The sequence below is a fragment of the Myotis yumanensis genome, unplaced genomic scaffold (assembly GCF_028538775.1).
Source record: "Myotis yumanensis isolate MYYU_CA2020_CCGP unplaced genomic scaffold, mMyoYum1.0.hap1 SCAF_2, whole genome shotgun sequence".
Taxonomy (NCBI): Eukaryota; Metazoa; Chordata; class Mammalia; order Chiroptera; family Vespertilionidae; genus Myotis; species Myotis yumanensis.
Genome location: NW_027223753.1, coordinates 12,275,450 through 12,299,466, shown reverse-complemented (window position 1 = coordinate 12,299,466; position 24,017 = coordinate 12,275,450). Strand labels below are relative to the sequence as shown.

General features: G+C 48.1%; 1 protein-coding gene across 1 annotated transcript; it reads right to left on the bottom strand.

The window, feature by feature from the left end:
- Positions 1 to 256: 256 nt before the first annotated feature.
- PINK1 (PTEN induced kinase 1) lies at positions 257 to 16,879 on the bottom strand. The gene is made up of 8 exons (XM_070404245.1): positions 16,461 to 16,879; positions 11,852 to 12,139; positions 9,772 to 9,872; positions 6,459 to 6,641; positions 5,047 to 5,210; positions 3,921 to 4,048; positions 3,097 to 3,333; positions 257 to 1,567 (listed from the first exon to the last, which is right to left on the bottom strand). Exons 1-8 carry the CDS (start codon positions 16,854 to 16,856, stop codon positions 1,310 to 1,312), a joined length of 1,755 nt encoding a protein of 584 aa, XP_070260346.1. The 5' UTR covers positions 16,857 to 16,879; the 3' UTR covers positions 257 to 1,309.
- Between the last annotated feature and the right edge of the window lie 7,138 nt (positions 16,880 to 24,017).

Sequence of the window (24,017 nt, the reverse complement as noted above, 5' to 3'; positions counted from 1 at the left end):
TGGTTTTCATAAGAACCTTAAATATGTGTTCACTTGCTTTAGGGCAGCGGTCGCCAACCTTTCGGACCTCATGGACCACCAGTGGTCTTCGGACCACCGGTTGGTGACTGCTGCGTTAGGCAATAGCCATATTCCTAAAGAGCATGTGCAAAATTATATGCGAAATCCCTTCCATTGTTGATCTCTGCCCACAAAATTCTTTTCTTTATGGTATAAGCATCAGTCTTAAAGCCAAATAGTCCAAGGCACATATATATTCTGCAGTTGTAAATATGCATTTAATTCTTCACAATTCCTGTAAGAAATGCCAGTCAGGAGGAAACCGGCAAGTTTAAAACACCATGCTGTTAATTCCCATTCCATCGGTCATTTTAGGTCTGCTAGACTCAATGCAGTAGCTGGAGTGCACAGGCTCTCGTTTTCCAGGCCTGCATGTTTTTCATTCTGGTATCAATATACTGACCTGTGCAAACGCTTGCCTTAGCTCAGGCAGCATGCCGCTGACAGCGATGCCTTGGCCTGGATCCTCTATAAAGTGGCGTGCAGGTCCACCCCTCCCCAGCCCAGCCTCATTTAACAGCCCAGCCATCTACTCTTCAGAGGTCTGTGAAGACAGAACATGAGCGTAAGGTAGGGCTTTGTGGTCAGCAGTTAACACCTGAGTGTATCTTCTCACCTTTGTAGGCTAAGATCTTACCACAGTTTTAGCATCCATACACATAGGGGCCGATTAGTGCTTTTTTTTTTTTTAGAGTTAGGCCCTTTGACTTCATCTAGACCAGGGGTTGGCAAACTATGGCCTATGGGCCAATCCAGCCTGCTGCCTATTTTTGTATGACCTGCAAGCAAAAAATAATTTTAAGAACCATTTAAAAACATAAAAAACAAGACCATTTAAGTGACACATGAAATTCAGTGTCCATAAATAAAGCTTTACTATTGGCATGCAGCCACACCTGTTTGATTCCATATTTAAGACTGCTTTTGTGCCACAACAGCAGAGTTGAGTAGCTGCAGCAGCCTGGGTGTTTACTACGGGGCCCTCTATAGGAAAAGTAAGAGAAATGTACGTAGATGCACCACAATCGCACAGCTAGAGTTAATAGCTACAGACCGTGAACCTCACTCAACTTGTTCCTCCCATTTACCAAACCAGATCACTTCTTTTCCACTGACCAGCCCTCTCTGTGCCATCTTTTCTCCTGACTCTCCCCTCACACCTCAGACCCCCCGCCCCCTTCAGCTTTCACAGACCATCACGACATAGATGCTGCAAGTTCTTTTAGTAATTCACCAGCTACGGCAGCCTTCATGGGGCTGCCCTCCAAGAGTAGAGGAGGAGGGCTGCTTGGCACAGCGCCTCATATTCCAGGTTGGCCAGAAATAACATCTTCATTTTTGTTTCCACACAGCTCTTCTCTGTAAGCCTGTCGGCCAACAGAGTGGCTGCTGATTGTTGGAGGAGCCAGCCAATCATCTTGTCTAGTTTCAGATTCTTCAGGGCTAGAGTTTGTTCACCCCAGAGGCTTAAATGAAGCACATTAGCAGCTACTCGGGCAGATGGTCTCTGCAACAGGAAGGGAAGCTGAGGCTTAGGACATCTGTGACAAAGTGTTCAGCCCACAACCCTCTTCGGTAAGGAATCCTCATTTCAGGTTCTTCCCTCCCCTGGTCCCAACCAAATTCTTCTCCGCCCGTCTCTCCCCTACCACACCTTTCACTTTCCTGACATATTGGCTGCTTTCTACCCATGCTCCAGGCTTTCTCATGTTTATAAGTTTGCCTGGGGGCAGTGTGCTCCCAGTAGGCCTCCCCATCACGGAGGGCCCACAAACTGCCTCGTGCTAGGAGCACTATCTGGAATGAGTTGTATCTGATAGTAACTGGTAGCAGAAAGCATTTATGTGACCATGACAGCACACTGTGCAAGATGGGAGGGAAGTGGAAGAACAGAATTGGAACCCTGGTCTGCCTCTGCTCTGTTCACTAAGCATGCCACCTGAACCAGACCTGCCACTCCAACCGTGTGGCCTCTCCTGTGTTAGCCTTTAGATTCCTTATAGCAGTGGTCGGCAAACTCATTAGTCAACAGAGCCAAATATCAACAGCACAACGACTGAAATTTCTTTTGAGAGCCAAGTTTTTTAAACTTAAACTATATAGGTAGGTACACTGTTATTAACTTAATTAGGATACTCATAAGGCTTAGGAAGAGCCACACTCAAGGGGCCAAAGAGCCGCATGTGGCTCGCGAGCCAGTTTGCCGACCACGGCCTTCTAGTAACTTCAGAATGTCCAGATCTGCTCTCATACATGTCTTTACATCTACTGTCTCATTAGATCTCAGCCATTTCCATAAACTACATCTCCAAGAGACATTTCTTAAAAATGCATCTTTCTCCCTCTGAGTAACGTAAGCAACTAAAGCCAAGAAGAGCCGAAACCGGTTTGGCTCAGTGGATAGAGCGTCGGCCTGCGGACTGAAGGGTCCCGGGTTCGATTCCGGTCAAGGGCATGTACCTTGGTTGCGGGCACATCCCCAGTGGGAGATGTGCAGGAGGCAGCTGATCGGTGTTTCTCTCTCATCGCTGTTTCTGACTCTCTATCTCTCTCCCTTCCTCTCTGTAAAAAATCAATAAAATATATTTAAAAAAAAATAAAAATAAAAAAAAATAAAGCCAAGAAGAGCTGACCTGCTGGGATTCTAATTTGGTGGCTAGTTCCCCTACTCCAATTCATACTAAACTCTGTTTTGCTCTCCTGTACTTGGTTTTTAAATCTTTGTAAGGCAGAAGAGTTGCTGGTCACTCTACATCAGGGGTGGGAACCTTTTTTCTTCCAAGGGCCATTTGGATATTTATAACATCATTCTCAGGCTACACAAAATTACCTTAAAAACGAGCCTGCTATATTTACTTGGCTAACATTTAATGAACTCACCCCGAATGCCTTGGCAGGGACAGTCCAAATGATGTTGCGAGCTGTATGCCAGTGGGGCAGATGTTCCTGACCCCTGCTCTAGTGCTTGCCCAGCGCTGATCTTTACTCTGAGGTTTCTACCTGCAAATTCCCTGCAAAACCTGGGGATGGCCTCACCTTGCTGGCCTTCCGCTGCAGCAGTGATCTCACCAGCTGTCTCGCATCTAGAGGCACCGACTCGGGCAGTGTAGGCAGCTGAGTCTCTTGATAGCTTCGGCTTTCAAGGTAGACTCCACCCTCGCCGTAAAAAGGGTTGGGGAGCCCGAAGATTTCATAGGCGAGTGCTCCCACTGCCCAGGCATCAGCCTTGCTGTAGTCGATCACCACCCTGGGGCCAGGGCAGGCCGTGGACACCTGCTCAGAAAGCAATGGATGAGCAATCAATCATGTTGCTGGTATTTCTAAGCTACTCATGCTCCTGCATGCCACCTGATTCATGGGCTAATCTGAACTCTGTCCTAAGGAACCTAGAATTTTAGTGAGTTGTAGCTCAGACCCAGAAGAATCTGTCTATGCCAGCCGTGGGCAAACTACGGCCTGCGGGCCGGATCCGGCCCGTTTGAAATGAATAAAACTAAAAAAAAAAAGACCGTACCCTTTTATGTAATGATGTTTACTTTGAATTTATATTAGTTCACACAAACACTCCATCCATGCTTTTGTTCCGGCCCTCCGGTCCAGTTTAAGAACCCATTGTGGCCCTCGAGTCAAAAAGTTTGCCCACCCCTGGTCTATGCTGTCGACTTTGTGCTGACAAAACATGCATCTCCCAGGAACATTGGGGAGATCCAGACTAAAGCAAAGTGGCAGGGAAGGGACTGGTGCCAAATCATGGGTCATGAAAGCTGGAGGAGCTGAGAAAATGATGAGGCATGAAGTCTTGTTCTATCAGTGGAAACACCAGAGTTGCTGATGGCGCATGACATCTCAGCAGGACTCACCTCAGGAGCCATCAGGCAGCCGTTTCCGCCCCGATCCACATCCCAGCTGGTGAACGGTAACTGCAGGCCGATGCGTTCATCAGCCAGGCAGCAACCAAAATCCGAGATTACCAGCCAGGGGCAGCCGTCTGGGGAAGGGACAGAGCAGGTAAGCAACTGCTTCTCCATCTTTCCTCTGAGAGGCCCTCCTAGGAACCTACTAAAGCCACCATCAAGACGTAGGGGAGAGGGGCTAACAGGGACTCAGGGTTGGTACAGGAGAGCAGAGAGCTCTCCAGAGGGCCAAATGGGAAGGCCAGCTACACAAATACAGAAATGCCTCTAGAAAATAAAGGCTCCCTGACAAAGCCCTCAAACAAAGAACTGGATAAAAGTTTGGATCGATCTAGATTGGCCGGTGTCCTCAGTGGTTATAGAGTGTTGGCTCATACACCTTTAAAGGGTGCCAGGTTCGATTTCTGGTCAAAGGCAACCAACTGATGTGTCTCTCTCACATCAACGTTTCTCTTTCTCTCTCCCCTCCCCTCTCTCTCTAAAAATCAGTGGAAAAAATATCTTCAAGTGAGGATTAACAGCAGAAAAGTTTGGATCAGTCTAAATAATGAAGTCATTGGACCTGTCCCAAGGCTGAAGGACTGCTCATAATTTACTCAACAGATGGTGCTTGGCTTAAATGACCTCGAAGGGCCCTTATTTGAACCTGAAAACCCAAACCCACACCTAAGAAACAGGTGCATTAGGAATTCGTTATTTGTAAAAGTATTCACACAGACTTCCTCTAAGAAGCCAGTTCCTCTAGTAATTTAACTGCATGTTTACTTATTTTAAATCTAGATCAAAAGTGATCAGATATATGAACTACTTTACAGTATCCCCAAACAATTAACCATCCACGTTCTACTTGAATGCTTCCAGTGATGGGAACTCATTATTTCCAGAGGCAACTGGGCTTATATTTGGACAGCTTTCAGTTTAAAAATTCTTATATTGAGCTAAAGAAGGACAGATTGCTCATGTCTTGTGTACAGAGCTAACTATAGATACAACTTATAATAGGACATAAAAACCAAAAAGGACCTATGTCCCCAGACCCCTGGAAAGCTCTGCGGTGTGGGCGCGCACCTACCTGCATCCAACTCCACAAGGATGTTGTCAGATTTTAGGTCCCTGTGTGCGACGCCCTGTTGAACCAGATGATCAACTCCTTCCAAGAGCTGCAACATCATCATGGTGGCGAGGCGAGGGCTTGGGGTGTTCTCTCGAAGGTACTGGCGCAAGGTACAGGGGTAGCTGGTGGAGAAGGTGACGGAATCTCTATTACGCACTGACACTTGCTAGCATCTTATTTATTACTAGGATGATGGGCTTGCCTCTTTTATCTGGAGCTTTTTTATTTCTTTTTGCCCCAAGTATCTTTTGTTCCCACCCACTATCCTGAAATTAGGAAGAGCCAGGCCTCACATGTTAATAGTACAGATCTCATTTCCTTAAAATGTCCATGGCTGCAATGTTAAGGGGTGCAGAGGGGGAGCAGAACTGTGTATATTAAAAAACAAACAGTCTTAGCTGGTTTGGTTCAAGTGGATAGAGCATCAGACTGCTGACTGAAGGGTCCTGGGTTCAATTCCAGTCAAGGGCACATGCCCAGGTTGCAGGCTCGATCCCCCGTGTGGGGCATGTGGGAGGCAGCCGACCAATGAATTTTAACTCATCGTTGATATTTCTATCTCTCTCCCTCCCTCTCTAAAATCAATAAAAACATACATCTATACTAATAATAGAGGAATATGCAAATTGCCTGGGATGCTGTCACAGTAACAACCAAACAGCAGGCTGTGTAGGGCGAGCAGGCTGGCGGGGGGGGCAGTAAGGGTCGATCAGGTCGGCAGGCAGAGGTGGTTAGGGGTGATCAGGCTGGCAAGGGGGGCAGTTAGGGGAGATCAGGCTAGCAGGCAGGTGAGCAGTTAGGAGTCAGCGGTCCCAGATTGTGAGAGGGATGTCTGACTGCCAGTTTAGGCCTGATCCTAAACCAGCAGTTGGACATCCCCTGAGGGGTCCTGGATTGGAGAGGGTGCAGGCTGGGCTGAGGGCCCGTTCCTACCCACCCCACCCCCCTGCACAAGTTTCGTACACCGGGCCTCAAGTCTATAACAATAATAGCATAATATGCTAATTAGACCGGACGTCCTTCCGGACAAAGCTGGGGCTGCAAGGGAAGCCCGGGTCCTGGGTGCCTGCCAGCAGCCGGAAGGAAGCCCGGGTCCTGGGTGCCAAAGGGAAGCCAGTGCCGGCAGCCGGGGAAGGAAGGCTTACTCTTGCATGAATTTCATGCACTTGGGCCTCTAGTATTTTACATAAAAGCACAAGGTGAAAAGTCTGTTCTAAATGAAGAGATTCTGATTATGGAAACTTGCCCTTGGCATGGCCTTATCTCCCAAAGGATGAGGATCCTCTTCCCTGTGACCCTGGACTCCAGGTGCACAGAGGCAGGGAACAGCTCCCACTCACTCCAGGTCCTGCCATACTCCTGCCACTTACTTCTTCATAACGAGGAAAAGTGTCCGGCCGTGGCCCACGCCTTCGGGGTAAAGACGTGGGGGCAGCACATCTGGGTAGTCGACCAGGGCCCCTGGCAGCAGTGGGACTGACGATGTGAAGGCACGGAAGACCCGGATGATGTTAGGGTGAGGAGCCAGTTGCTTCGGACCTCCCTTAGATTTTCTGTTTCAGTCAAAAGGGACAAACGTATGAGGCCAGTAACAGGTAACAAGAGTTGGAAAGATAATCTAAGGCCACAGTAAATACTGCCATTCATTTATTCACCATTTATATCAAACATTTACTACAGATCTGCTATGTTCCAGATGCAGAGCCTGGTGTTAGAGAAAAAAACCATTAAGATGATGCATCAGATCTGATGAGCCCAGAGAAAAGCCAGTCCTTCTTCCCATCCATCCTTTCGTCCATCCATCATCCCATGTGGCAGACACCGGTTAAGAGCACCTGGAATCAGACTAGGTGCCTGAGTTTGGACTCCAGGTCTGCCACTGTACGTCCTTGGCCAAGTTACTTAACTTCTCTGGGCTCAGTCTCAAGTGCAGGGAAAAAGGTAGTAACATACCTCATGAGGTTGGTAATACTTGTAAAGAAAGGACTAGAATCTCTGTGATTCCAACTTCTTGCAATAACACTTGGTGTGGAGTATGAGCTCAATAAACCTTTGTTGAATGAATGAATGGATTCAGACAGTTGGGAGTAGAGCTGTCACCTGCCTGCCCTCCCCACTCTCTGTCTCCAGGAGCCTCACACTCACAGCCTCAACCAAAGACGACTGGACTAAGGGTAGTAAACCTGGACACATCTGAGATCCAAATGGCTGACAGGAAAAGGGAAGGGGCTAGGTAGAATCTCTCTGAGGGTACGAATGCAATGGAGCTGGTGAAAGGATGACATGAGATTTGCTTGGGCCACTGGAAGCCAAGGAGGTGTGCAAGCCAAAGGCAGGCAGGAACAGAAGAGCCAAGGGGTAAGAAATAAGGACACCAGGTGGCAGAGGAGAATGGAATAGAAGCCCACAGACATCACAGCTCAAGGCTGTCAGTGCCACATGGGAAAGCTCTGCCAGCTGTCACGGGAGTCCAGAGAAGAGTGTGGCTATGCTGGGGAGGCATGTGCATGTGGGTGTTGGAGCAGGACAGGAGGCTGTGGGGAGGGCAGCCCAGTATAGCTAACTGCATGCAGAGGCAGAATAGTTATGGAGGAGCTTGGTGCCTTGGGGAGGGCAGTAGGAATTCAGTATGGTGGAGCGTAGCCTGTAAATGGGACAAGATCAGAAATCGGGGGTCCTAGCCAATTTGGCTCAGTGGCTAGAGCATTGGCCTGTGGACTCAAGGATCCCAGGTTCGATTCTGGTCAAGGGCACATGCCCAGGTTGTGGGCATGCAGGAGGCAGCAAATCAATGATTCTCTCTCATCACTGATGCTTCTATCTCCCTCTCTCTCTCCCTTTCTCTCTGAAATCAATACAAGCATATTTGAAAAAACAAAGAAATCGTGGGGAGTGGGGTGGGAGAGGGCAATGGAGAGAGGGGGAAGGAACATATGTAATAACTTTCAACAATAAATATTAAAAAAGAGAGAAATCAGGTGGGGGAAGTAAAGAGGAGCAGATGCAAAGGGCCAAATCTGAGATCCCTAGATGAGCAAAGGCTCCGTAGAATACACCCAGGATGCTCTCAGGGAAGAGTTTCTCCTGAGACCATGTTAGATGTCACCTGTACTTTAGTAATAGCCCTTCGGCCATATTCACCTAACCACTCAGCAGACACTCACTGAGCTGTGGGGGAACGCAGGAAACAAAACCTGGAAGTCCTGGCCCCAGAGAGCATCTAGCACAGCTGAAGAGACTGGGAATAAATAGACACCCTCCTCTATGATTTACAGTCGGATGGTGATAACTGCCATGAAAAGAAACTAAGGCGCGGTAAAGGACTGAGCGTGGCGGGGACTATTTCAGACGAGAAGTCTGGGCAGGACTCTGCGGCAGGGACTTCCTAGTGCCCACAGCACCGTGACAGCACCCTGACAGCAGGCTGAAGCTGACACCACTATTAGCCCCCAAAAGCAGCTGACATTCAGTGGTCCACTTTTTCCTACACAGGAATCAGGAGAGGAGGACAGTGCTGAGCCCACAGACCTGCCGGACCCTCAGTTATACTGGCGCCTTTCAAGCAATGCAAGAGGTTTCCCATGTACATTCCCTTAAGCCCCTATTTCTACCTTCCTGCTTCTGACAGAACTAGATCGATAAATCAATCCTCTAGTACCGTGGTCGGCAAACTGCGGCTTGCGAGCCACATGCGGCTCTTTGACCCCTTGAGTGTGGCTCTTCCACAAAATACCACATTAAACTTCCTGGCCCATACGCAGAAGTTGGTTTTCGGCCTGGGTGAGTCTATTTTGAAGAAGTACTGTTGATATTTGGCTCTGTTGACTAATGAGTTTGCCGACCACTGCTCTAGTAAATCACTCAAAATGCAGCAGGCCCACCTCCTCCTGGTGGTCTACAAGTATTACAGTGAGCACAATTCCACCTCCTCCTGGTGGTCTACAAGTATTACAGTGAGCACAATTCCTGTTGCCACAGCTCAAACCTATGATACGGGACTTACAAGCCACCGTCCGAGGCAGCTGTCCACTGCTTCTCCCTGAGGGCAATGCTCTTTTCCTACTGCTTTGCCGAGCTAATGCCTAGTCATCCTTCAAAAGGCACCATGAACTGTCCCTTCAAGAGGCCTTTCTGAATGGCCCCACCCTTGCCACACACATACCACCTCTGGGCTCCCTCTGCACCTGAGCATACATCATTCTAGAACTTACCATACCTGACTGCTCCTGACACATCTGGCTCCTGGGTCTCATGGAGAACTCTTGGGGAACAGGCCACTTTTTTTTTTTTTTTTTTTAATCTGTCAGCACCATTAGGTGCACTGCAGTTGTTAGAAGAATAAATGCTACCTCTGCTGGGGGCAGAGTTCAGTTGGTACGGATAGGTGGTGCTCCACTGGGCATTACTTAGGAAGAATCAGAAATCAGATCAATTCCCTATTTTCTGAAATGGGCGTTTGGGATGGCCCTCTCTCCTCACACCAGTGTGCATCGGCAGGTAATCTACATCCTTTCCCAAGTTAATCACCCACCAACCGAAAATCCATCATTAACTACATCATTCAGTAAGCATTTGCCATCATCTGCATGTCGTGTCAGACGCTGGGCTGAGTGCTGAGGACACAGATGATGGTTTTGCTCTCAAAGAACTCACAACCAGTCTGGTGGGCAGATGGGTGCTTACCTGTAAGTGACGTCTCCATACTCCCCGGCCAAGGCCACTCGACTCGCTGGGACTAGCTCCTTGCTCATTGTTCTAAAAATGGCTTCGCTGGAGGAACCGGCCTGAAACAAATCCACAATGAATCCAGGGTTATACAGACCCAAGCGGAATGGCAAGTCCAACCCCTTCCTTGTAATCCGGACCAGAACAGCTACTGCTTAGGATTGATTTTGACCTTTAAGATAAGCCCAGACGGCGTGGCTCAGTGGCTAAGCGTCGACCTATGAACCAGGAGGTCACGGTTTGATTCCTGGTCAGGGCATATGCCCAGGTTGCGGGCTTGATCCCCAGTGGGGACCTGTGGGAGACAGCTAATCAATGATTCTCTCTGATCATTGATATTTTTATCTCCCTCTCCCTTCTTCTCTGAAATCAATAAAAATATGTTTTTTATTGAGCTTTCTTTCCATTGATAAAGCTTCATTTTTGAAGTGTTGAAGCTGTTGCTCCCATTAAACTGTGGCAAGAAAGGAGACTAAGGTAATTACATACTTAGTTCTATGTTTTATAAGCACTTTGCTTGGTCTCTGCAAGGAAATACCAGTCATTTCCCATGAAATACAGATGTTTCTACCAACATAATGTTTTGACTGAGGCAGCATTATGCTTTGGGCAGTATTACAAAATAGCTGGCAAGTGCTTTCTGTATTTAAATATTGTAAAAAGAAAATAAGTTGTAATTGTTAAAAAGCAGAACTTTTGTTGCATTTTTTAAAATGCTGAAGTCAATGTATGTTTGGTCAATGTTTCCGCAGTATTTATTAAAACATACTTTTTTTCTCTCCTTCAAATAAAAAAGTAACCATGTCTTTGTTGAAAAAAATAAAAACGTGTTTTTTGGGGGGTGAAAAAAAAAAAGATAAGTCAACCTCTTGAAGTGGCAAGCCAAGGTTAGTTCCTCCTGAGAGATAGGGCGGAGGTGTCATCCATGCCAACTCAGAGGATGTTCAGATGCCAGGGCAGGAAGAGAGATCAGGATGGTCAGGGCATGGGACCCTTCTTCCTGCCACAGATGCCTCTGGTAACAAGCAGACCTAGCCCCTCGGCTCCCTGCAGCAGACAGGTCAGAGCCTGACCAGTCCACTCTAGGTAAAGTTGTGCTGAATCACAGAACAGCTTTCCCATCTCCCAGTACCAACAATACCAAAGAGGAAGAAAATGACCATATTCACCTCTTTTCACTATGAACAGCTCTCAGTACCCAAGAAACTTGAGCATCAAGAATATCCTGTAAGAATCAAGTCTTTTAGGTTTTCTGAATGCAAAAGCTCTCATGCCCCAACCAGTGGAAGTTTGATGCTTCCACTGGATGTTTTATAGGCAAAGGGTTCAGATGCTTCTTAGCTATTAACCCAGCTTGGAAGGGCAACAGTCTAATAACCTTCCTTCCCCAAATCAAAATAAGGGCTGCACTTCAGGGTCCAGCATGAGCTCATGGCTGTTTTTCACCTTAGGCTTGAATGTATGCCCTGGGCAGGAGAAAGAACATCTAAGCCAGCCTATGCAGTGGCAAGGTAAAAAAAATTATTCTCAATAGACAGAAATCTTTGTTATTGTGGGGGGAATAAACTCAATATCCCAACACCTGGAGGCCTCCCAGAATCGACAGCAGGGAGGTGACAAGCAAACCCCTGATCTGGAGGTAAGGTGGAGGGTGAGGTTGGAGATAAGGAGTGTGGCTCCTCCTCTCCAGTGAGGCAGGTCCCGGGAAGGAGAAAAGATGGTGGTAACTGCAGTCCTGAAATGAACTAACTGATCAGCCAGGACTGCCAGGTGAGAAACCAATGATTTAGGCACTTGTTACTCAAACTTTCTCAGGCCCACCCCAGACCTGATCAGAATCTGTCAATCCCCAGGTGAGTCGTGGACATACTACGTTTTGAGACACACGGCTTCACACTCCTGTGTGAGAGGGTGAAGAAGCCCGACTACATAAGCACCTGGACTGTGGAGAATCTGTCTTTTCCTATCCACTTCCTGGGAAAAAGCATCATCAGGTCCCCCGAGATTGGCACTCTGCAGATGGAAGGCCCATTCTTACCCGGATGTTCCACATCATCTTGATGGCTAAGGGGAAAGCAGGGGGCTGTGGAGCTCGCGCCTCCTCTTCTCCTGGTGGGATGACATCTGGGGCTCTCCCTGGAAGAAGCCGGATGCTCTTTGCCACCTCCAGGTTCCGGGGCAACACGGGCGTGGTGGCTTCATACACAGCAGCACTGCAGCCCTTGCCAATGAATTGCCCTATCAGATACTCCTCCAGCTGGAAGCCCTGCCAGCGTCTCGTGTCCAGTGGGTCAGGGAGCAGCTTGCTTTTCTGGGTAAAAACAGTCTGTGAGGAAAGACACACACTGTGAGAGAGGGAGACTAGTAAGGCTACGTAATGAGAAATGGGGGAGGGGAAGGATAGCGGGGCAAGGTCTTCAAGTACCAGACTGGCAGCTAGTACAAACACAACCAAAGTAGGTTTCACTGCTCAGCCTGGGCTCAGGCCATCCTGCTTTCCTCATTACTCAGAATAATTTTTCTCACACTCAGTCGCTTCATTGCATCAGAGACAACCCAACACTGAACATCATTAGTTAAGAGGTCAGAACTTCCAATTTCTGTAGGTGACACACGCCACTCCTTTGCTGCCTGTCAAGCCCCAGCACAATGTTGGAGGTTTCTGGTGATGGAGACAACTCTCTCTGCAAAGGCCTTGGCAGGCAGCTAGTGGATGGTTGCCAGGAGCTGTAGATGGGCAGGAGAATGTGGTCAACAGCACCCCTCCACTTGTGAATGACCTCAGGTCACTTCTGCAGACAAGGGGGTAAAATCAGGAGGATCCCTGGAGCTGAGTCATTAAATCCTCTCTCTACCTTTGAGGAATCTGGTGGATTCACTCTGTTTTCAGAAAGGAAACAAGAATATAATAATTCTGATGGAAACAGATGGAAATGCAGGTGCTGGTGGGGATGCACTCCCCCAAATCAGGGTCCTTCCGTACTTCAGGCAGGTGGTATCATTCGAAGTCACCCAAGCTTCACCTCAAATCCTATCTGATCTGCTGATCCCCTCCGTTCCCTGGTTAGTTACCCACCTCTAGACTTTCCTACTCTCACATCATCCCTTCACCTGCTTCTGAGCCAGATCGAACTACACTGCTTTCAATGTCACTCTCTCTTCTGTTCAAAAACCTAGCCAGTAGGTGACTCAGGACCTTGTCCTGGTACTTCGTGTATCTGAAAACTGTTTCACCAGCTGGTCTATGCACCACCCATATTTATCTTTCATATGCCGCTCTCGGAACCTTTGCTCACAGTGCTCCCCTCCCCTTCTATTTCTATTGTATTATTTTGCCTGGCTCTTCTCTACTCTTCCATCAATTTCCAACTCATCACTTCCTCCCAGTACAACTAGCCCTGACAAACCAGCCCACAGCAACCTTTCCTTCTGGAGGAGTCCTAAAGCACTTGGTGTCTGTAACTAATACACCTTGCACCATAAGTTTTACCTAAAAAAAAAAAAAAAAAAAAAAAAAGAAAGTCTATCTGGTCTTGTCAACTCAATTCTACTCCATGGAGCAGAAGCAATATTTTGTGGAGTAATCCTTTATCAAGTATCTGTTCAAGTCCCTGCTTTCAATTCTTTCGTGTGTACACCAGACAGTAGAATTTCTGGGTCATATGATAATTCTATTTTTATTTTTGGGGGAGCTGCCATGCTGTTTTCCACAGCAGCTACTCATGTACAGGTTTTTGTATAAACATAAGTTTTCATTTCTCTGGGTAAATGCCCAAGACTGCAATGGCTAGGTCATACGGTAATGCATGTTTTTTTTGTTTTTGTTTTCTTTTGAGAGAAACTGCTGTTTTCCAGAGTGTTCGTACCATTTTATATTCTCGCCAGCAGCCCAGCTTCTCTGCATCCTCACCAGCATTTGGTACTATTACTATTTTTTATTTTAGCTGTTCTAATAAGTATGCAGTGATGGCACATGGTGTTTTCAACCTGCATTTCCCTAATGGCTAGTGATCTTGAACATCTTTTCATATGCATATTTAACATCTGTATCTCCTCTTGGTGAAATATGCGCGCATGTCTTTTGCCTATTTTGTAATCGAATTTCCCCTCCATATGCCTCCATCTAAATGGAGTAGCCACTATTCTACTGTGACACCATATGGAATTTTAGTATTAGAGATGCCAGATCTGGTCATTTTTTTCCCCAAAAAGAAATCGAACACCTGAATTTTAAAAACTGTCAACTAATTAAAAATTGTAAGTGAAGTGTGAGAAAAAGACGTGTAGATGGTAAGCTTAGGAGGATCGAGCTCCTCAGTTAAGAAAAGTCTCCGCCATAACCGGTTTGGCTCAGTGGATAGAGCATTGGCCTGCGGACTGAAGGGTCCCAGGTTCGATTCCGGTCAAGGGCATGTACCTTGGTTGCAGGCACATCCCCAGTGGGAGGTGTGCAGGAGGCAGCTGATCGATGTTTCTAGCTCTCTGTCCCTCTCCCTTCCTCTCCGTAAAAAATCAATAATATATATCTATACTAATAAAAGGGTAATATGCTAATTAGACTGGGACACCTTCCAGGAGACCTTCCAGACATTCTTCTGGACAAAGCCATGGTGGTGGGGCTGAGGTAGAGATGGTTAGAGGCCAAGAGGGGAGGGCAGTTGTGGGTGATCAGGCTGGTGGGGGACAGGGCTGTTGGGGGTAAGCAGACCATCAGTGGGGGTCAGTTGGAGGTGATCAGGACTCCGGGGGTTTGGAGTGAGCAGACCAGCAGCGGGGCAGTTGGGGGCGAGCAGGCAGTGGGGAGGGAAGGTGGGGGCAAGCAGGCCAGCAGGGGGGCAGTTGGGGGTGATCAGGCTGATGGGGGGGCATTTGGGGGCAAGCAGGCCAGCAGCGGGGGGCAATTGGGGGTGAGCAGGCCGGCAGGCAGAGTGGTTAGGGGCAATCAGGCAGGCAGGCAGGCAGGTGAGAGGTTAGGAGCCAGCAGTCCCGGATTGCGAGAGGGATGTACGACTGCTGGTTTAGGCCCGATCCCTGTAAACTGGCAGTAGGACATCCTTCGAGGGGTCCCAGATTGGAGAGGGTGCAGGCTGGGCTGAGGAACACCCCCTCCCCAGTGCACGAATTTCGTGCACCGGGACACTAGCATATATATAAAAAGAAAAGCCGCCATAATTTTAAGCAGGATTATCAAGTTTCCCACCTTGGCTTCTGCCAGTTAAGCAATAGCAAAAGGCAAGGACAGTAGCAGGGGACTAGGTCAGATGTCACCTGTCATCCCAAACTAGCCAGAGCTCAAACATGAGACACTCCAGTGCTGAGTAATAAGAACTGGGCTGGGAACCAGGAAACGGGAGACACTGCGTGGTCCTTAACCAGCTGTGTCCTTGGGCAAGTCACTCATCTCCCCGCCCCTCAGCCCTCCACTGTAGGGCAGTACCAACTCGGTCTGTAATCCAAACCCCAGGCAGAAGACGGAGTCCCTGGAAGAGGGAGTTCTGCCAGCAGATGACCTTCACACTTGAACTGCAATGATGGCTCTTTCCTGGGTCTGCCTGCCTACCCACCCTTAAGGTTTTGGATTTGCTAGCCTCCAGAATTGCAGAGTCAATTCCTTAAAATAAATCTTTTTCTATAAACATATCCTATTGGTTCTATTTCTCTGGAGAACCCTGTCCTATATGGATTTTAGTAGGGTAGAAACAGAGGTCTCTGAACTATTTTAAGTAATTTTTAAAAGCCTAAGAGCCCGGCTGGTGTGGTTCAGTGCTGGAGCCATGATCCGTGAACCAGGAGGTCACGGTTCAATTCCTGGTCAGGGCACAGGCCCAGGTTGCAGGCTCCTTGGGGGGGGGGGGGGGGGGGGCGGGATGTGCACAGGAGGCAGCCCATCAATGATTCTCTCATCATTGATGTTTCTCTCTCCCTTCCTCTCTCAAATCAATAAAAATATATTCCAAAAATAAAAAACCTAAACCCCCCCTACATAGCCACTCACTCTAGATAACTCCATTCAGGTTAACTAAAACCGTCTGGTGTGATGTCTTCTCTTGCTGTTCATGATTTTACTTTGGCTTTAGCTGTGCCACTAACTGTCTGGCTAACTGTGGAGGCAGCGGGGTTCAGGGCTAGGGCACCCCTCTTCACTGGCTGTTTGAGTTCAAACAAGTTATTTTGCCTGAGAACGTTTCCTTCTCCATAAATTGGGGACGACAACTACCTCAGGGTCAGAATGTTATAACTTGTCATTAAAATTTTAAAAACTGACACAAAGCTATGAGCAATGGTGCAACAGTACGTATAATTAGCAGCCTTTCTTCCAAAACATGATGCTTGAGGAAAGGAACACTGTAAAACAAAAGTGGGGTGCTGTCCCCACACCAGAGACCAGTAACGCTGAAATGGAGCCTTAAGTGGTGATTTTCAAGGAATGTCCCAGTCTGAGGAGGAAGGATAAATCTTGACTGATTCAGAGCTTCGGTCACTAAACGCCTCCTGGCCCCGCCCCTCCACCAGCGCCCCGCCCCACCACACCTCCTGGCCCCGCCCCCACCAGCGCCCCGCCCCTCCTGGCCCCGCCCCCACCAGCTGAAATCCGCTCCGAGCCTAACTGCGGGCCCCGCCCCTCCCCGTCGCCTGCGGGCGCTCACCTGGATCTCCTGACAGGCCGAGGCCGCCCGCCGGCCCTCCGCCTGCTTCTCCTCAACGAGGCCCAGCCCCAGCCCGAAAGCCAGAAAGACGGCCCGGCCGCAAGGGCCCGCGCCGCCCCGGGCCCGCACGACGAACTGCCGCTGGAGCCGCGCCGCCAGCCCCGCCACCGACTGGCGGAAGAAGCGGTAGCGGTCGGGCAGCCGGAGCCCGAGCCTGCGCGGCTCCGCGCCGGGCCCCGCGGCCTGGCCCGGGCGCTCTCCGCGACCCCGGGCCGCCGCGGGACCCGGCCACTCAGGCCGTCCCCAGCCGTAGGTCGGGCCAGGTTTGGCCGTGAAGCGAAGCAGCAGCGCTCGACCCAGCTGCAGGCCGCGGCCCAGCGCCTGTCGCACCGCCATGGTGGGGAAGTAGGCGTGCGGCGCGCGAGTCACAACAACAGCAAACTTCGGGGGCGGTGCCTCTGCGCAGGCGCGTGCGCGTGCCGGGGCGTCGAGGGGCGGGGTCACGGGTCTGGCATTTCCAGCGCTGACCGCGCGAGGGCGCTGTGCGCGGACCTGGCGCTGGATGGTTTCTTGCCCTTTTGCACGTACCCGCTGTGGTGGTGGTGCATGTCAGGCGGGTCCTGAAAGAACATTGCTGGCCCAGGGAATCTGGAGTATCACCCACCAGAGTCTTTACTACTGTTAATTTATTTAATCTTCCCACCGAGGAGATGGGAATATTATTTTTATAGATAAGGAAACAGGCATTTAAAGAGCAGTGACAGCAGTCACAGTGTCAGAGCCGAGGTTAAAGTTCATGTTGCCTTGCCTACTGAGTCCTTCCCCTCCCCGATGCCCTTAGATGCCTCTCTACAAGCCCGCAGCCCTCGCTAGTTTCTTAGGACCCCAAGAGAACTATCACCCAAAGGCCACATTTTTCAGATGAGTGAGCTGAGTCCCCAAGATGTGGGGGGACTTACCCGGGTGATACAGCTTGTTAGCGGCACATCCCTGTTACCCAAACCAGCTGTTAGGAATGGCTGATAAAGGGATTCGTTTTCTTTCTTCTTTCTTTTTTTAAAATAGGAATTTTCAAGCATACACAAAAATAGAATAGTGAACTCCATGTACCCATTAACCAGCTTCAACAATTATCAATAAATGGTCATTATTTATTCACCTAGACCAGTGGTTCTCAACCTTCCTAATGCCTCGACCCTTTAATACAGTTTCTCATGTTGTGGTGACCCCCAATTTTATTGTTACAAATTTGACATAATTAAAGCATAGTGATTAATCACAAAAACAATATGTAATTATATATGTGTTTTCGGATGGTCTTAGGCGACCCCTGTGAAAGGGTCGTTCAACCCCCAAAGGGGTCTCGACCCACAGGTTGAGAACCGCTGACCTATACTGTTAAAAAAAAAACCACACAGGCCCAAAATAGCAACACTCCTGCTAAAAACCCATGATAGGACACCCAGATTTAATACCCGATCTAATTGCAGTTTCAACCTCTCCCAGAAACAAACCAGCATGGAATTTTCTGGTCAAGCTCAGTAATCTGTTACTTAGGCCCTCTCCATCTCCCATAGAAAAAGAGGTGCTATGAGCAAGGGGGCATCTCTGATAGGAGTCGCTCACACAGGTTTGTGTCTTTCCACAATGCCAGTTTTATTAGGGGAGACCCCACTAAGCCAACAGTCTCACGCAGGTTACACGCAGAAAAGGGGGAGCTTACATGACAGGAACCAGCAGACTGAGCATCTGGTGGGAAGTCCGGCGTTCTCAGGTGGAGAGGTGGCGTGGGTCTCAAGCCAGGTGGCTACAGTGGCAGCGTGAGTCTGGTGGAGTGGAAGTCCAGCAGGGCTTTGAGGGTGACCCATTGTACAGCCCAAATTCCTAACTAAAAAGAGAGTCACGGGGCCTGGCCGTCATGGCTCAGTGGTTGAGCGCCGACCTATGAACCAGGAGGTCAGAGTTCGATACCTGGTAGGGGAAAATGCCCAGGTTGCAGGTTCAATCCCCAGTGTGGGGCGTACAGGAGGTAGCTGATCAATGAAATCTCTCTCATCATTGATGTTTCTATCTCTTTCTACTTCTCCCTTCCTCTATGAAATTAATAAAAAATATTTATAAATAAAAATAAAAGAGAATCATGGTAGGTAGTCCCTTCCTAGGCCTGTAGCTTCCTTGACAAAGGTCAATCTTTAAGTGAGCCTGTCTATTGTCTTTTTGCATCTAGGATAACATACCTTTAAAATATCAGAGTAATCTCCTTTTTCAGACCCTCAGGGCATAACCAGTGCACCAGAGCAGAGACCACAGACTCCTCATTGTTACTCTTGTTCCCCGCATACCATCTCCATGTGCTTTAAATATTAATTATTAGCTATCCTGTACCCACCAATGTAAAAGAAGTATGTGTCTCTCCATTTTGCTTTTTATCCAATCACAGAGTTTCCCTCCCCCTGCTTTGCTTCCTCCTGCCTCCTTAATCTACCACCAATGGATTTTATGTAACCCTTCTATATCTCCTCCTTTTATTTTAATGTACAAAATAAGCTATAGCCCTAGCCAGTTTGGCTCAGTGGATTGAGCGTCAGCCTGCAGACTGAAGGGACCAGGGTTTGATTCCAGTCAAGGGCACATGCCTGGGTTGTGGGCTCAATCCCCAGTAGGGGTATGTAGGAAGCAGCCAATCTATGATTCTCTCTCATCATTGATGTTTCTATCTCTCTCTCCCTCTCCCTTCCTTTCTGAAATCAATAAAAATATATATTTTAAAAAATAAAATAAAATAAGCTGCAAAACTGCCGTTCTCCAGAGCATTTTCTCAATCCATTGGTATTTTTCTTTCTGGCAATTGTCATTAGTTTGGCTCAAATAAACTCATAAAAATTCTAAATAGGTTTGGATGTTTCTTATGTGGACACAGAGGCACATGGAAATCAGATATTAATTTTCTTTATTGATCTCAGAAAATTTTAAATTACAATTTAAAATGCTCTTGTTGAGCCCTAGCCGGTTTGGCTCAGTGGATAGAGTGTAGGCCTTCGGACTGAAGGGTCCTGGGTTCAATTCCAGTCAAGGGCATGTACCTGGGTTGCAGGCTCCTCCCCGGCCAGGGCCCTGGTTGGGGCTCATGCAGGAGGCAACCAATCGATGTGTTTCTCTCACATTGATATTTCTCTCTGTCTTTCCCTCTCTCTTCCACTCTCCAAAAAATCAATGAAAAATATCCTCGGGTGAGGCTTAAAAAAATCCTATATAATAAAGAGCTAATATGCTAAGTAGACCAAACAGCGGGACAACCTTCCGGATGAAGCTGGGGCTGCGAGGGCCGGCTTATGCTGCAAGGGACTGTTAGGGCCAAGCCCCTTGCACAAATTGCGTGCATCGGGCCTCTAGAAATAAAATAAAATAAAATATTCTGTTGAAATGGACTTTTGGAGAAAGATAACGAAGAGAAGATAGCAGAAACTTCACAGTCCGGTGACCACAGGCTCACTCGTGGAAACTTAGTTGGGACAAAGGTCTCATTTAAAGTTGAACTCTACTCATCTGCTATGTGTCATTATCATTACAGCTCTTCTCTTTCCGTGTTTACTGAGGGAACAAGAGGTTGTCTGAGATCTTTAGTTTTAAGTACAAGGATTTTCCTTACTCTTCTAGGAATGTAACATTTTACCACCAGGCTGGTGATGAGGACATACGTACTCGTGAAAGGAACATTGAGCGGGTTGTTTTGAGTTAAGGAGTGCATTTGTTATCAGCCTTTGGATTTAGACCCTGAAGGTGCAAATAAACTCGCCAGACCTGTGATGCTTAACTCACCCACCTGAGAAACCGAAATCTCCAGACCAATATTACTTAACCTTCCATGGTAGGCTGTGTAGTTTCTTGTTCAACGGAGAGCACTGGACTTCCGGTCAAGATGGCGCTGGACTGGTTCACCTCTGCAGATAAATCTAAATTCCTCTGACAAGTCTGAACCAAGCACAGCATGAGGCTGGATGCTTTGGCAGCCGTAAGGATGGAAAGGGCAAGCAAGTTCATTACTACGCAGAGATGCTTCCGGGAGGAACCGCTGGGATTCTGTTCTCCCTTCTGGGGCAGAGATACGGCTTTATCATGGAGGAACACCCAGCTAGCTTTCCTGGGACTTATGGCCCTGACTCCACTCTTCCCCTCTGTTCTCTGGAAAAGGAAAACCCCACAGTGGCAGCAAGTCTCAGGTCTTAAGAGATGGCCCTGAGGCTCTCTGATAACATCTTTTGTCTCTTCAGCGCTGTCCCAAGAAGGGGAAGTTGGGATATGGTATATGGTTTTCTGCTGAGGTATCTGTTTATGCTGAAGATTTAATATTCTACAGGAGAGTGCTGCTCATTCCTAGGCCATTATTAAACATCACCAGGTACCAGGCAGGCTTTGATAGGCTCAGCCACAGAATTAGAGAATGGGGGCGGGGGAGTGTCTTCCTGCTCTACACTCTGCTCTGTGGGCGCCCTTCTGTCTTCATGGTACCTTCCTTTACTTTCCAGGCAGTAAGACTGTGTAGTTTTTGTAAAATACGTAAGAAGCATCATTTAACCTTCCCCAAAGGACACGGTGTGTGTGTGTGTGGGGGGGGGGGAGCTGATGTTAATGTAAAAATGGAAAAAGACAAGGAAAAAACCCACACCTGCCAAGGGCATGTTGACTTCTCATTTGGCACCGCTTCAATACCCTTTGTCTCCTCCTGGCAGGAGACAGACAAATTTTCCCAGGGCAGCAACATCCTTTATCCACAGCCCATAACAGAAACGCTATCTCTGAATTGCCAGCAGAGGTGGAAGGAGATTTTGTTGACAGAGCAAAGCCGCCACCAGATGAAAATCCGACTGCTCGACAGGCCGGGAGTCGTGTTTGGAGGTTAGAATCAAACAACGGGGCAAAGAGTGAGATTTCACTGGGAAGACGTGCCTCTGTTTTGCCTGGACAACATGGATGAAAACGTGCTGGTGGTGGATTAGGGCGATGTGTGGTTGAGATATTCAGACAGTCTGTGGTTCGTGCAGTCCAATCAGTTGGCTGCCCTGCAGCAATTATTCGAAGTAAAAATATGGTTATGTGACCTGCTGCATAAAGTCCTTCGCAGGCTCTTTGCCCGGCCATGGCCCGCGGGGTAAAGACTGAGCTCCTTAGCTTGGCACAGAAGGTCCTTTACTATTTGGCCCTGGCATCTCTCTTGCTGTCCATCTTCCCTCCCGTTGTGGTCCAGAAATGCTGGATTACTTGCAGTCTTCCCAAGCATCACACTGACTCCCCTGTCTATTTTTTGCCTCGCTTTCCCCTTGCTTGTCCACAAGTAACTCATGTCGTTAATATTTTGTGCAGTCTTAATTTCTCTGGGTTATATATGGGGGATAGATAACTTTTGAATTAGAATGTCAGACACCACTATCCCAAATGCTGGAAACAGCTCACAATTCAAAGGAAACTCTTTGAAAACTTGGTCTATTGATGGTGTGGAGAAGTGAGCAGAGCACATGGGAAGATAACTCATTCTGTCTTGATTTACCTCTTAAAAGAATCCCTTTTTTTTTTTAATCCTTATTAATTCAGAGAGGAAGGGAGAGGGAGGGAGAGATAGAAACATCAATGATGAGAGAGAATCATTGATTGGCTGCCTCCTGCACATCTCCCACTGGGGATTGAGCCTGCAACCCAGGCATGTGCCCCTAACTGGAATCGAACCCAGGACCCTTCAGTCCTCAGGCCGACACACTATCCACTGAACCAAACCAGCCAGGGCAAGAGTCCTTATTCATACTTGAGGTCACCTCCTCCAGGAAGCCTTCTTTAACCTTTCCTAGACTGAGCGAGATGTTCCTTCTCTGGTTCTCTTTCTAAAGTATGAGTTTTGTAAGGATAGGGATATGATTTTTAAACCTTTGACACCCCCCCGCCCCCCCAGCTCCCAGCACAGGGCCTTCTGAATCCCCAGCCCTTGTTGGGAGCTATCTGGGAACACAGTGGGCAGGCTCACTCCTAAGGAGGAGGAGAGAGAAAGGGGCTGGGCTATCCTTTTGAACTCCCCTTCACCAGACTCACACCTCCTTTCTGACAGTGAGCCAGAAGGAGATGGAGGAAAACCATAGGAATGTTGAGTAGCTCACCTTCTACCCTCAACAGAATCACCACTGCATTTGTGCTCTGGAATTTACACTGTTATTGATAAATGAATTTCCTTTCTATGACTTATTTCTTTATATTCCCTTTGTGTGTGGGTTTTTTTTGTTTTTTTTTTTTTAGATTAAAAAGTCCTTTAAAAAAAGGTTTAGCCGAAACCGGTTTGGCTCAGTGGATAGAGCATCAGCCTGCGGACTGAAAGGTCCCAGGTTCGATTCCGGTCAAGGGCATGTACCTGGGTTTCGGGCACATCCCCAGTGGGAGATGTGCAGGAGGCAGCTGATCGATGTTTCTCTCTCATCGATGTTTCTAACTCTCTCTCTCTCTCCCTTCCTCTCTGTAAAAAATCAATAAAATATATTTTAAAAAAAGGTTTAAAAAACACTACACACACACACACACACACACACACACACACACACACATACTAGAGGCCCAGTGCACAAAATTTGTGCACGGGTAGGGTCCCTAGCGGCTGCCGGCTGCTGGCTGGGACCTCCCTTTCCCCTCCCCTCCCCATCTGCCTGTTGCCGGCCTGGGCCTCCCTTCCTGTGGTTGGCTGGCCAGCCCCACCCCCAGGTTGATCTCCTGGTAGAAGGGACAATCATGAAAAGCAACAATCTCCTTTTCTAACTTCTAAGCTCAGAGGCAAAAATATTTTACTCTTTTAGCTATTTTTGCTATGGTTTCCTTCAGGGCTCTAATACCTCTTTACTTGACAGCCTGACCTATTTGAGGCACAAAGCTGACCACGTCATCCCTGCTTCCGGAGACTGGTGGCTACCCTTTGGAATAAGGTCAACTCCTTAACAAGGATCATCAGGCCTGCTTCCCCTAGCCCAAGGAATTTCCCAAGGAAATTCCCCAAGGAATTTCCCCTGCTTCCCCTCAACCTTGGCCGCACATTAGAATCACCAGGGAATGTTTTTAAAATCCTGATTTCTGGGCCTCATCCTCCGGAAATTCTGTTTCTTTGTTACTAATGTTGTGGCCTCACACCGTAACAAAGAAACAGAATTTTCAGAGGATGAGGCCCAGAAATCAGGATTTTAAAAACATTCCCAGGTGATTCTAATGTGCAGCCAAGGTTGAAAACTACTGCCCTAGCCCTTCTCCCACCCTTACCTCCTCTTCTGTTTTCTTTGCTGTTCCTTGCCCATGTGCATTTTCGACTTTTACATTTCTAGGGAGTCCAGCCCCTGGTATTCATGCCTTTGTGCAATCCACTCCCCTTGGCTGTGAACTGGGCCTTAAGGACTTGCTTCTGGGCTGTCACCTTCATGGTTAGGTTGCAAAAAGCCTCTGGCTTCTCACTCTCCTGCTCACTTCTTCATAAGAAGGCCAGCTGCTGTGTGGTACAGTGCCCTGTGGAGAGGCCCACGTAGCAAGGAAGTGAATAGT